We start from the raw sequence: 15,027 nt of genomic DNA, 5'->3' as shown, positions 1-15,027 counted from the left end.
TTTTTTTTTTTTTTTTTTTTTGTATTGTATTAAAGTGAACTGGTGAGAAAACAGAATTTCCAAGGAACTGTAAGTAAGTGTGCTGAATCACTGGAGATCACTCAAATAAGCAACAACGTTTATTTCTGTTTTAAAACAAAACTTGGCATAACTCAGAATTGGAAGCTTTAGTTCAGGGGAAAACATTTAGGAGTTAGCACACTAGCCATTTCAAACTAATTCTGACTTAAGAAAACAATTATACTAAGCCATGTACTCTTAAAGGTTAGCCACACTTCCTTAGGAACTCCTTTTGTCCCTCAATAACCAAAGAAACAGGAGAGAGATTCTTTGTATTTGCTCCATTTTGCTTCAATATTTTTGTAAGGATTTGAGAAGTAAATTTATAGTCAGCCACCTCCCTTATTATAAAATAATCTGCCTTGCCACACCCCGCTCCATCCCATCAAAAGAACAAAAGTCAAAGTGTGAGCAGAGCATTTTACAGCACCCACTAATGTGTTCAGACTAAAACTCCACTCCTTGATGGTTGTCCCCAAATTAAGTAGAAAATTTAGTGTTCTTAAAACAAGCCACTCTAGTTAACTTCATTGATTCTCCTAAATGCCAGACTTTGCTATGTATCTGAGGAAACAATTGTTAAAATAGTTTAATAGTCAGATTAACTTTAATATATATACATACATATTTCTAGAAGTCATTGTGCATGATTACATTTGTTTACATGTGTGTCTTGCCACCGGAAGGCTGCTCGCTTGATCATAAGCATTGAACTCTGCAAGAATAGAGCCATTAAGGAATGTATGGCCATTGCTTTTAATTATCCCTTGATAAATTTGCTTTAAGGCAAAACAAGAAAGTCTTGATATGCTTACAAAGAAAGTAAAAGACAAATACACTTCTTTCAAGTAGTGGCTATTGTGCTGTGGGCCATGAATTCAGTATCAATGAGGTCAGAAACAATTAACTGTTAACTAGCTCAGGGCAACAGCAACCAGTTATCTAGCCAAAAGTGTCAGGGATGCCAGGATGAGAATGACTGTTCTAGAACTAGGAACTAGCAGGAAATTCTGTTATATAGTTGGTAGTTTTCCCATTAGGTGACTACGAGATACATAATTAACTCATTCATAACTGTTCTCTGAGCAGTCACTGAGGACACAGTCCTCATGTTTGCAGAGGCTTTGGCATACCCTTGGTTCCTAATGTAGAAAACAAGGCTACATATAAAAGAGAAGCTGGGATCAGAATAGGTTCCTGGTCCATACAAGAGAACTTTCCCCCATGGTGGTCTCTTCTTTTATGGCTAAGAAGGCATTACTAAGAACCCAATTAGCTTCAGAAGCAACTCTTAATGTCTAGGGTGATTTGCCTCATGAACCACAGGAGGAGGGAAGATTAAAGAAATGACAAACCCTTGGATATTCTTTAAAAAAACGTTAGTCTCAGACACCTCATAGGAAAAAGAACTGCTCTAGTCTAGGTTAGTCTCCAGAATTTAATGGAGAAATTATTTTGTGGCCTCCAATTTCAGTAGCCTATTCAGCTATTTACATAAAATACTTGTGACTCTCACACTGTCCCTTTAATTTGTAAATGTAGAGGGCACATGTTGACAAATACTCAGGGTGATTCTTGAGAGTTCAATGCAGACACGTTGGCTCATCAATGCACTCTTTCTCCAGCCACATCTTCAACAATGCCTTCCATTCAGCATCTTTATTTCTTTCTAACAGATAAGTTGCAAGGTTCTGCACTTTTTCCATCAGTACATGATGTCTTGCAACTACTTCTGGATGCTCTGCGAAGGGATCTATCTTCACACTCTGATTGTCATGGCTGTGTTTACCGACCAGCAACGCCTGCGCTGGTACTACCTTCTTGGCTGGGGTATGTATTTCAAACAACTAGATTCTGAGGAGCTAGGGACCCACCTTTTCATATTTGCATCTTTGCATATTTATACCCTTCTTCCAGTCTTGATTTAAAAAGACACATTCAGAATTCTAGTAACTTGAAGAACTTCCCTCACATATTTCTTTCAAGTCTAGTTTACTTATTTCATTTGAAATACAATTGATGGAATTTTCTTTGTACGAGTTTCAAAAATGTCTATCTGTAAAACTCAGAAAATATTCCAGGAGAACAAAATCTAGCTACAAATTTATTCTCACCTATGACATTCAACTGTGACAAGGATATATTGGAAGGAACATTTATACTTTTCTTCCCAGACTGGTTCATTGTAACTTAATTATAAAGCTTGTTGGCACCTTTGTATACAGATCAATAAGTATCTGTATTTAGCACATAAACAATACTAAGGGCAAAATAAATTGTTTACTGTATAAAAGAGGAAGGAATGCTAATGACATATTTATAAAATACCTTAACTTTCCTTGATCAGAAAATATTTAAAACTTCATTAGCAAAATCCAAGTAGAAACAAAAAAGTAATTACACTCACAGCAACCACAGGATGGAACACTGCTAATTGGTGCTGGCTTAGGCAATAGCTCTCCAGTTCAATGGTCTAGCCACAGGTTAAAAAAAAAAAAAGGCAGTATTTCCTCCTTAAATTAGGTATTTGGAAAGACAGAAAGTAACCCGAATTCAGCAGTTCACTATTAGAGCATGCCAAGGTCTGTTCACTTCTACCTACACACACACTCAAACACATGATTGCACGCACACACCCAGAAGAAAAGAGGGAAGGGTGGGAGGGAGGGAGGGAGGGAGGGAGGGAGAGAGGGAGAATACTAAAACGCACCACACTCCTTACCATTAAAAAACAAACAAACTCAGAATGCCAAATACAACTGCCCTGAAACAATTGAGACCATTGTAGTAGCAGGTTTTAAAGTAATAGCCTTGAAATAACATTGTCTTTGTGTGGGAGGAACACAAGTAAAGGTATCCTCAAAGAACTTTTCAAGAAAAATGTTTCAAAGAGATGTTAAAAGATGTAATAGGACAGAAAAACTTTCTGTTGTCAATACATGGTTTCATGTTGAAAATATAAAATGGTAATGTGGATTCTAGACTTTACATTATCAATAAAATAATGCACAGCTGATATTTGAAACACTCCTCAAAGTTAGGATGCAGAAAGCATGGCCCCAAAGCTAATTTCTGGGCACTCATTAGTCTTTGGGGAACATGAAGAGCATCTGGGTTTAAAAACACGTTTCCAAATCCAGGATCCAAACCGGAATGGAATTCCATGATTTATGAGATGCCTAAGTATTGCTCTTATTTTCAATGCCTTTAGTAGAAAGGTCAGGTTGTTACAAGTCCTGGGGATTAGAAGAACCGGAACAGAGAGAAAAACCAAAACTGAAAAAAAAAAGAAAAAAAAAAAAAAAAGCTACAGTAGCTATAGGAATGTGTCAAGACCTAGCAGTTAGATGTAGAGTATACCTATTGGCTAGGAAATATGCTTGTCTTTCAGTGAAGTGGAGTAGTAGACTCTGATTCCCAAATGCATTTTTTCCTGTCTAATCCTAAAATGAGTATTTCAGAAAAAATCTAGACAATAACTTTAGGTCTTTGAATTCAAATGAGGAAACAGTCTGTTAGACCTGCTATGAACAGCACATCCATCGTATGTTGTGTAAATAGTCCAGGTTAAAATTATTTCAAGCCCAACATATAATCAGTGGTATTATTGAATTATTTCATTTATGCATTTAGAAACCCACATGATTTTATGTGAAAACCTAATAGTTTTAGGCTTTCTTCCTCTCTCTCTTCCTCTCTTCCTCTCTTCCTCTCTTCCTCTCTTCCTTCCATCTCATTTATAAAACTTTGCAGAGTACCGTTTAGTTCTTTCCTGAGACACATTTCTTAACCTGTCTGGAACAGCAAACCTCTTTCTACAGATGCTTCAATCAAATCAAGCTGCATTATCATGTACTAGGTACATCTGAATAAATAAAAAGGCAATCTTTTTAAAGGAAAATTACAAGTTTAGAATACATTTGTAGAGAGAAAAAATATTTTAGAAATATATAATCTGGCAGGCTGAATGGATATCATCTGTATTTTTCTTAAGATAAACTCAAAGGGAGTGCTGTTTATGTTTGCTAGTAGCACTTAGATTTTGAAAAGGAACAGGACAGTACACTTCCTCTAAAAGCCACAGTCAGAACTATATAGTGGGAGGAGTATACTGGCTTCTCTAGACTATTCTTTTAAAAGGAAACAGAATCCATGAAGCAAACAGGAAATAAAATAAGACCCAAAAGAATTCATATGAACATCAAGGAAGGCTTTCATAGCACTCAGCATCCCAGGTGACATCCCTTAAGCCTGGCCCAGAATCTCACCATGTGAGAGCCTAATCCACAACAATGAAAGACTTTCTTGTCCCAGTTCAGAGTATCAGCAAAAGCATATTCAGAAAACAACTTTAGTAAGACTCGCAGTGCAAGTTACTGTGTACCCGCTGCAGCTAGGAATTGGTGAAAGGCTTTTAATTGTCTGGATGCTCTTAGCCAAAGTCCACATGCTGATGATGCTCGAGCCAGGAGCAATTCTTTCTGGCATGGCCAAAGATCACTTGTCTACAGACATCAAAGGAATGTCTTGATAGGTACCCTCAATTTGCAACCATCTTTGCAAAACTACCCCCATTATCTATGCAATCTTAGTTAAGCTTATGACATGGGGGCCAAGTTTGATTTGTGCTTTTCCCAATTTTAGGGTTCCCGATAGTGCCAACCATTATCCACGCCATCACTCGTGCCCTCTACTACAACGACAAGTAAGTATCAGGTTGGTTTTTAATAGGATACTCCGAAGAAAGAGCACATTTGTACTAATATGAACCCTTGCTTTTCTTCAGCTGCTGGCTGAGTGCAGAAACCCACTTGCTTTACATCATCCACGGACCCGTCATGGTGGCTCTGGTGGTGAGAACTGATTTTTAAGTATATTGCTCTAAGTGTCATTGCCCAAATTTGTGAATACATTTATATGTGGCACATGCACTGCAACTACAAGATCAAGTAAATTTAATGGGATTTTTATCATAAAGGAACCCACTATGTTCCTCAAAAAATTTCTTTTGCTTTATATGTGGAGAATCTCATTTGCATACACAGGATGAGGGCAGTATAGCACTTTAATCTCAAAGGCGGTGTTTTCCTTTCTCATAGTAATAAAAGTAAAAACAGTCTCAAATCTGGATGACCACAATCTGCTATTGCACTGAGGAGGCATCTCTTGGTAACCAAAGAAATTAGATCACCATCCAGGCTGGGTTTTGGTCACTCCCATTGGGTTACATACTTTTCTTGTTTGCTGAGACAAAAACAACTTAGGTAGGAGTGTATTTGGCTCCTGGTTTGAAGGGAAACAGACCGTCCTGACAGAGTCTGCATGCCAGAAGATGAGGTGGCTGTTCACATGGTGGTATCCACAGTCAGGAAGCACAGAGCAATGAATTCTGCTGGTGCTTATCTTCCTTTCTTTTCAGTCAGGGACCCAAGTTTGAAGGATTCAATGACTATCAAAAGTCTCTCTCTTTCTTCCTTCCTTCCTTCCTTTCTTTCCTTCTTTCTTTCTTTCTTTCTTTCTTTCTTTCTTTCTTTCTTTCTTTCTTTCTTTCTTTCTTTCTTTCTTCTTTCTTTTTTCTTCTTTCTTTCTCTCTGTCTTTCTTTCTTTCTTTCTTTCTTTCTTTCTTTCTTTCTTCCTCCCTCCCTTCCTTCCTTCCTTCCTTCCTTTCCATTTTTTTTGTAAAATGGCCATTTCTATTCCAGCTTTTAAAAATTCACTCTATGTGCTTACAATAAAATTCTTTTAAAATTTTATTTTCAAAACTCACCATCAGAGCCAAAAATTAGATGTGGTTCAGATGTCAACTTCTTTTATTTTTAAAAATTCTAGTCATCGATCTAGTAGATATAGTATTGTCCACACCACAGTAGTGGATCCTTCACCAATCTGACTCTCTGCAGGTCAACTTCTTCTTTCTGCTCAACATTGTCCGCGTGCTTGTGACCAAGATGAGGCAAACCCACGAGGCCGAGTCCTACATGTACCTGAAGGCTGTGAAGGCCACCATGGTCCTTGTGCCCCTGCTGGGGATCCAGTTTGTTGTGTTTCCCTGGAGGCCCTCCAACAAGGTGCTTGGGAAGATCTATGATTATCTCATGCACTCTCTGATTCATTTCCAGGTAAGGAAACTAACCCCACGTTTACTTGCTGGCTTATTCTCCTGTTAAGTCAATCTGACTAAAACCCAGAACATTCCTTGTAAGATTATGATCTTAGGAGTCAAAATGCATAGCCTTCAACTGAGTAGGCCCAACCAAAAATTTTGAAGGAAATAGGGTTTTTAAAGGCATTTGTTTCTACTTTATTGATACACAGGCCCCTTTACTGGCCCCACACATACAGCTTTACACATATCAGGTAGCTACAGAACATTTCTTTCATAAACCAGTGTGACTTTGGTCACACAGGGCTGTCTATGCTTCCTGCCCTATTACCATTCATTGTATGAATCTATCCATGAGAGTTCTAGGCCTATAAAGGAACACTATACCTGGGCTTCTACATTTCTCACATAGGAGAATACAGAATGAGATGTCAGAGCAGTCCTGGGCTGCACAGTTAGCCAAACTAGAGAAGAGAGCAGGTTCCTTGTTTCCATTCACTCCAAAGACTTGGCCCAGATTAAAAGTTCCAATAAAGGCTACTACTAGGTATTTTGAGACTCAGTCTGGATATGACTAGGGTCTCAGGGAGAGGGTCTAACACTGGAGTCTAGGCCAGAATTTTTATTTCTCAATTACAAACTTCAAATTCACTGCATTCTTCCAACTGCCAAGGCCTAACATGAGGAGCAGGCTAAAGTTAATTAAGTCACAAAGAAAGGCCAAGCATTTCTTTAATAACCTAAGCTACTGGGATCATACTTACAACTTAGCACAAGGCATTGTATGAGCTTAAGCAAGACCTCCCAGACAACTAAATTCAGACTTCTGAGAGACATAGTTGGAACAGTTCCTCACTAATCCATAGTCCACACCTTCACCCTCAGACTTGAAAAAGATTCTTCTGATGACCACAGCTTTTTAATTTTTTAAATTTAATTAACGTATATTTCCTTCTCTTTTTAGGGATTCTTTGTGGCGACTATCTACTGCTTCTGCAACCATGAGGTAAGCATGTGCTCCACATAATACTATCACCCACATATATAAAGCCAGCCCTTTACGTTTTCTAAAGGACCACAGTGCAATTTCATCAGATCTCATTTCAATATGCTCTCATAGGGGATGGTGAGTCATGGTGTACTGCTGGTTATCCTACTACCTCAAGCTGAATCGCATTCACCTATGAATGTTCGGTGCAATTACACATAGAGCCCAAAGAGCACACCAGGGGTTCTCTTAGCTGATAGTGTCAGCAAAGCAATGATAAAATTAAAATGACATTTGAATTTTGATTCACTGTCATCAGGTCTCTGTCAGAGACTGCTGTCATGGAGTAAAGCCTTATATAAGAATCCGAATATCTGGGTCAGTGTACACAGAGACTTAGACAACCAGACTACCCAGGTAGCTTCATCCAGAGTCACCTCCCATCTAACAAAATTTTGCCTGAGAGACCAATTTATACAACATGAAAATAGAGCTTCTAAAGCCCTAGAGGTTCTTCCAAGTAAGCTCCAGAATGTCAAGGAATAACAGCTCTTCAACTGTTAGGATACACAAATGTTCTTCTCGTTGTAAATTATTTCCTATGGAAAAACTCTTCTATTCAAGACACATCCCAGTTTGTTGTCATATGATCCCATTCTATCCATTTAGTATTTAGGAACATTTTCTAATCATTAGCAATGTATACCTAATACCTATTCTATTATTTCTTTAAATAATATTCACTGAGTATCTAAAATACTTACCTGCTGCATCAACTGATACCCATCTCCAAATACAAGTTAAGTACTTTTACTAGCTTTCACTGGTACATCTTTTTTTTTTTAAGATTTATTTATTTATTATATATAAGTACATTGTAGCTGTCTTCAGACACTCCAGAAGAGGGAGTCAGATCTCATTACGGATGGTTGTGAGCCACCATGTGGTTGCTGGAATTTGAACTCCAGACCTTCAGAAGAGCAGTTGGGTGCTCTTACCCACTGAGTCATCTCACCAGCCCCTCACTGGTACATCTTATTCTTCGACCCAACAGTTTATTCCTCCACTCAACGAAGTGTATTTGTAGACTCATGATTGCCACATGATATAGTAGGAGTCTGGAATAAAAACGAGGTTTCCTTCTGTTACTAGCTGGTCGAATAACCTCTCCTCCTTTTATTTTTTGACAGTAAAAACTAAAAACTGAATGGGGCTTAAATCATCCAGTGTGAAATATTGTCATACCAGTGAAAATGCTCTGTGAATGTAGACTTTTGCATTCTGAGTTTGTTTTGGTATATACAATAAATTTTTTCATCGAAAACAATAGATATCAAAACAGGGATAATACAAAGATCAGGCTCAGAAAGGCCAAGCCTTGAACGGCACAAGAGGATCCCATGCATTTGTAAAATTGCCACAATATTTATTGTGTCTTAACGACAATGTCATTGGGAGTCTCAGACACAAAGTAAACCCAAGGGGGACCCATGACAGTTCAAATAGCTGGAGTTTATTGCCTATATTTTTTCCGGGTTTGAAATGTTTCTGTTTTCATTAAGATTGTGTAGCTAGAGGACGGTGTAAATGTGACATTTCTAATATTACAAAAATGGTATGCTGGGCCAAAATGTAATATCACACAGTCCCACGGACGTCAGGCATCTGGGTCTCAGCTGGATGTTCTGCATACATTCCCCTTCTGTCACACTTGTAGGATGCAACTTTCAGCTACATCTGAGATAAGTCTGTCACAAGGCTTTGCCTGGCTGGATATTGAGTTTCGGCAAAGATCCAAGGGGCCAGTAGGTCAGGAATGCAATGATAAAAAATTGAAAATTTAACTCTGATTCATTATCAGCATGTTGTTGTCAGTGGTTGCCGTCATAGAAATTAAGTCTTATAGACAGGGTTCATGGATAACCTAAGATCAGAGGGTATGCTAGGTTGTGGTGATGGAATAGAGAATGACGGACAGGCCTTAACTCTGTCCACTATTGAACAGAAACCCCAACTTCCATGCATCAGCACATAACTACGTGCTTATGAAAAATTTAACAGGAAAAGAGGGATACACAACAAAACATCCTAATCTATTCAAGAAGATTTCCGTGTAATATTGATCTCCTCAGACATGGTAACTGAGGCCCACATATACCTTATACAAATATACCTAAGCCTTCCGTAGCTGAGTCCTATGTAATAGAAGCAGCAAGAACAATTGTGTCTTCAAACCCTCAGGCAGAGCTTTCATTTTTCAAATTCAAAAACAAATTAATAAGAATCACATTTTTGTTACTTTTTCAAATGAACAATGAACATATAATCTGAAACACTGTGCATTGGTTTTACCCTATGGTCTTGCTAGACATTTCTACTGCTTCCCAGAATAGAAAGAAGTCTCAGGATTGTTTCAGTTTTTGGTTTTTGGTTTTTGTTTCAAGATCACAGACTTAATGCTCTTATTCCTATCCTCAAATCAGCATATAGTCCAAGTACTGTGTCCACCTACCTCTCTAAGAGATAAGCCTTATTGGACTGTCATTACTGTATCTTTTGTTTGCTGCTAAGGGACTGTTTTTATACATACACTTTATAAATGGAAGCAGATTGGAAGCAGATTATCATCACCACACAAAACGATGGCTCATAAATTTGAAATGCAATTAGAGAAGGTTGCTAACTTCCTATAATAATAATTTTAAAAAATTAAAATTGACTTTAAGCCCTTCAGCCTCATGTTGGGTTGGATTCTCTGGTAGGGATTGTAAAAGGACAGGAAAGGCAAAAACAAGATTTTATTTCCATGTGGGGCACTTCTCGCCAACTAACACTACATGTTTAACCATCTGCAATGGATGCCTCTAAAACTCCAAGTAAGCTTTAGCTGTAAGGACAACTTTGGTACCTAAGAGATGCTGATTCCACGAAAACTATCCGTTGGTTCCCTTTAGCTACAGACACTGCATCTCCAAAGACACTGAACTGGCATCTTTGCTAGTTTCTCAAAAGTACACTGATTGTCTCTAGATTATAAACCTGACATCAAAGGGCTTTTCTTACAATCCAAACAAAGCCAGGCTTCAATTGGAACTTGGATTCTGCAGCTCCCGTGCTGTGCACACATGGTGTAACCTAAGCCCTCCCATTTGAAAGTGAACACAACAGTGGTGCCCTTGGAAGAAGGCTGTTGTGAGGATTAAAAAAAAATTAATTCAAATCAAGTGATTATAATATGGCCTGGGACAATCATTCAGTAAGGAGTAACTAAATGCTTTATACCATCCTTTGTCCCCTGTATGTCTTTTATCAGGGCAAATTCCAGCTGCATGGTAAACCTCGGCTCTTAGCACTGTAAGAGGTGCTCTCTCCTTAAAATGTACTAGTATCTAAAATGCTCCACCCACACACATACATCCATAGCTTGTTTGAAAAGTCTAGTATTTTACATGATCCAATTATCAAATTATTCTGATTTTTTTTTTCTACAAAGAGAGACTAAAGTCTCATTCTTAAAATGTTTCCACTGCATTAGTGAAAGGTTTTATCTGGAACCCCTCATTAGGTGCTCAGGGTAAATGTACAGCATAGGTCCTATTATCATAGAAGCGATGACTGCTGTGGTTTATGAATATATTTTCATGTTACACAAGCTCAGATTTTGATCAAATCATGATCACTTTGATTAAAACATGAAAGGCAGCAGGTAAGTTTTCTTAACTGTTTCTCTCTACTTACTCTCTCTTGTTACCCAAACAAGTAACTCGCTATCTTGATTAGCATATTGATATTCCTAGAAGGTGTATTTCTTTGCCTCAGTATAAACTCAGTTCTTAGATCAGATCTACAATGTAACCTCCATTCGCCTCTGATGAGCCCCAAGAGTCATGTACATAAGGTTTCCTGGGGTCATCGCCCACAGTCTATGGAAACAGGCTCTCTTTGCTCTTGCAGGTGCAAGTCACCCTGAAGCGCCAGTGGACGCAGTTCAAGATCCAGTGGAGCCAACGCTGGGGAAGGCACCGCCGCCCCACCAACCGCGTGGTTAGTGCTCCTCGGGCTGTAGCCTTCGCTGAGCCAGATGGCCTCCCCATTTACATCTGCCATCAGGAACCAAGGAATCCTCCAATCAGCAACAACGAAGGCGAGGAGAGTACTGAAATGATCCCCATGAACGTCATCCAGCAAGACGCATCTGCTTGAATGTGAAGCCACCCCAAGCATTGTGATCCACTGAGCCTTCATTTCCTGGGGAAAGACAGACCATGTGTTTCAAGTGATTCCCATCCTCCCAGGAGCTGAGCATATCATTTGTGAACAAGTATTAAGTGAATTTGTCCATTGTGAATTTGAAGAAAGTGATTCTTGGTACTATTGCTTTGGGAGTCAGTCTAGGAATAGAGTCTCCCATTGCAACTTGTGAACTCCATCATTCATCCTGGACTGAGATGACAGTGTTCGTAGGAAAGCAGGCAAGGTGTTCAAAAGATGTCACTCAATTGACCTAGTTCAGATACAGGGTGCTCCTTGTGAATTTTGAGCCATTTGTACCTTTGAGAAATTAATATCACTCTCAATGTTTTTAAATTTGACACTGGATTTTGAATTAGAATATTTCTGTATTTGACTACAGATCTGGTTTTTAATGTTTTTATTTCAGTCAGTTCCTATATTACACATGTTACCATCCATTCAATGTCAACTGCACAAATAACATGACCTCTGAAAGATGGTGTGTCTTTTATAACATGATCCAGTTCACCAGGCAGACCCAAATGCTGTAATGAATTGATCTGAACGTTGTATGTGCTTTGGTCACTGACATTTATAAATTGGGAGGTCACCAAGAACCTATCACCAAATTTATCACAAAACTGCCCCCCAAAATGTAACAATCTTTAAAGAGAGTTTTCCACTTTCCTAAACTACAGGATTTGTAAAACAATCACTCCAAGGTTTATAAAGCAGATTACCTCTTGCCCTTGGGTGCTATCTAGCAGTAAGAGATAGATTTGTTTACGACTGGTAATTAAAACACTCCATACAAGTCCATTAACTGCCTTCCACCCAGCTTCAAAGCTTAACAAGATTCCTGTGTTTTTCAAGAAGATTCTGTGTGGCTAATTACAAATCAGTTTCTTGTTGACCTCTTGCTTGCTGCTATTAGCAAAACAAGAGAGGGAAAAAAAACCACACACACACAATGTAGGGACTTCAAATTTAACCTGATATTAATTCATCTTAAATTAAAAACAAAGTTTCTCATCAAAACCCAGTACTATAGCTCCATACCTCTCTTTACTTCCCAGGAGGAGATCCTCTAAGATCCAATAATAAACCAATACCATCACAGATTTCTAAATCTGCAACAGTAACCAGTCATCATTACTTAATTTGTATGCTAAATGAAGAGATTGGTTGAGACCCTCAAAATCTCCTCTCACCTTTGTAATCTTTGTCACTGCCTTTCAGAGGTGATTTAGTTGTGTAAAGACAAAAGTAACTTGATTTGTTCTGGTTACATACTTGCTGTACCCAGAGAATAGCAACTGTGGACCTTGAACACTGAGAGTCTCCTTTACCAAAATGCAAAGAGGGATTGAAAGGAAGGATTTTTTTCCAATCACAGTGTTACCTGGTGATGTCCCTATGTTTTGTTTACACACATTGAAATCAGTGTATTTCAGGCAGCTCTAGTACAAATGTGATAATATATTGTTGAAGTGTTTGAGATGTTATTGTGCTTATGTAGTAGGAGCTGATGAAATCAAACTGACTTACCATAACATTGCATGTCATACCTAAATTGTGTGAAACGCTTCTGCTGTGTACATGTGTATAAATACAGAGCATATTAAAAAGGCAAAGATGTATATTGTCATATTTTTATAAAGAAATACATTTGTCATCTTTCATTCATTCATTTTTGTCTCTGCTCATTCCATGCATTCTTCATTTCAGCCGTGAGCTGCCAGCATTCCACCATGTTTGTCTTGTGGGAGGGAGAAGGATCTAAAAGCACAGGTTAGAGATGGCTTACATGAATCACAAGATCCTTATCTTTATTAGTGTAACCACTTTGAATCTAACCTAGTGGCACAGGCTTCATACCCTTGATAATATGAAACCATCCATAACTGTCAGTCTATTATTAGATACATTTGGGGATGATAGCATAGAAATCCAACACAGGGACGTATAAAATCATTTTGTCCTGTATTGGCTTTCATTCTTCTGAAGCCAGACTTGATCTGTCCAACATCTCCTCAGGTCATTAGAATTGTTATAATTACAAGTTCTTAATATAATTTGAGAGAAAGATTAAAACTGAATGAAAGGTAACTAATTAAATATCAATAAATTGCAAAAAGGCCGCTATTAGAAAGATTTTTTTCAGGTCCAGAAGACATGAAATGAAAACCCTGAGGATTAAATGAGAATCACTGGGCTCATGAAGGGAAACAAGGTGATTTGAAAATGTAGCACCTAAATTGCTGCCTCCTGAGACCTGGGGATCTGTTTAGTAAGGATACACAGAGATGCATCTTTCCCTGAATGGTCCAGAGAGCAGAAATCACAGACAGATTTTTGAAAAAAACAAAAACAAAAACAAAAACAAATAATTTCACACTCCATAAATATAAGTCTTCAAGAGAGCAACTTGTGTAGCGGTAGCTGCCTATCTCCTTAGAACTTCCACTGTAAAATTTCTACTGTAAAATTACTCTAAATCGGCCTTTGTGTACAGCTGGTTACTACAATGCTGAGGGAATATAAAGCATTGGGAAAAGACATGATAAAATATTTATCAGCATGAAGCTTCCCTTCATTCATTACTCACTGGTACAGATGTTTCATACCCATCCTGTTCTACCATAGGTCCAGCATTTATCAATAGGGACAACAGCTTAAATTCTGGGTCGGGTACAAATCAAGATTATCTAAGTCCCAAACTTATGCATTGCTGCTCCGAGTGTGAAGAAACAAAATGGTATGTGTTGTTGGAGGCGGTAGCTGGATGTGAGGTCTCCTCCCAGCTAGCAATCAGAGACCCAAGCACTGGAAATGCTCTGAGAACATCTGCACAATGTTTTATCTCAGACTCGTTTCCTAGACAACAACATGGAAAACACTGGTCATTCTGAGGTTACATTATGGCTCAGTGCTTATCACATGACTTAACACTTAGGAGTTTAAAATGAGGTCACTGAGAAAAGGTAGAGATTGACTATCACATTTGGAAAGCCATCGGGTACATGCAGAGAAACACTGCTTGTTATTTTAAAAGAAAAAGCCAGGCGTCTTACTCCTACCTTGGGTTTAGGTAAAATTGATGTCATAGAGACATGGAACATGGAAAAAGTGGCTGGAAACCTAAAAAGAAGAAAAAATTATAATATGGTATTTGGATAGCAAAGGAGGGGAGAAAGAATTTCCAAACCAAGAACTTTAAACACTTTTTTTTGTTTGTTTGCAACATGGAATTAATTTACTTTCAGAATTTCTAAATAATCCCCTGCAGTGTTGAAGAAAAGCACCCTTGAAACTATAGCTAAGTTAGATCTGACAATGTTTCTAATGCTATATCTTCTTTTACTTAAGTTAGCAATGTGTTTGAGGATTTCAGGTTTTAAGTGTTGGCCAGCCAGCCCCTTATGGTCCTAATCAATGCCTGTTTTCTACTTACAGAAAGTCAATACATTCTATCTAATTGTCCCAGAAGCTCTACCCCTGAGGCTCAAGCTGGGCCATCCTTTGTTCCCTATTGCTGAAGTAATCTATTATCTTTTAATTAGGATAATTTCCCTCCAAATCTCAGATTATGTTAGTGAAGTGTTCAACAGAAATTCAATAAAACCAGTTATATGTCTTTCAT

General features: G+C 38.2%; 1 protein-coding gene across 2 annotated transcripts in view; it reads left to right on the top strand.

The window, feature by feature from the left end:
- Calcr (calcitonin receptor) overlaps positions 1-13,069 on the top strand; it is a 76,269-nt gene extending 63,200 nt beyond the window's left edge. For both annotated transcript variants that reach the window (XM_021165088.2, XM_021165087.2), the window contains exons 10-15: positions 1,737-1,890; positions 4,705-4,765; positions 4,847-4,913; positions 5,961-6,179; positions 7,128-7,169; positions 11,106-13,069. In XM_021165088.2, the coding sequence (XP_021020747.1) occupies positions 1,737-1,890; positions 4,705-4,765; positions 4,847-4,913; positions 5,961-6,179; positions 7,128-7,169; positions 11,106-11,354 (792 nt within the window). In that variant the 3' untranslated portion in view covers positions 11,355-13,069. The remainder of the gene's footprint in view (positions 1-1,736; positions 1,891-4,704; positions 4,766-4,846; positions 4,914-5,960; positions 6,180-7,127; positions 7,170-11,105) is intronic.
- Positions 13,070-15,027: the final 1,958 nt, after the last annotated feature.

This window comes from Mus caroli, chromosome 6 (assembly GCF_900094665.2).
Source record: "Mus caroli chromosome 6, CAROLI_EIJ_v1.1, whole genome shotgun sequence".
Classification (NCBI taxonomy): Eukaryota; Metazoa; Chordata; class Mammalia; order Rodentia; family Muridae; genus Mus; species Mus caroli.
Note: the sequence above shows the minus strand (reverse complement) of the source record. Positions and strands in the feature narration are given on the sequence as shown.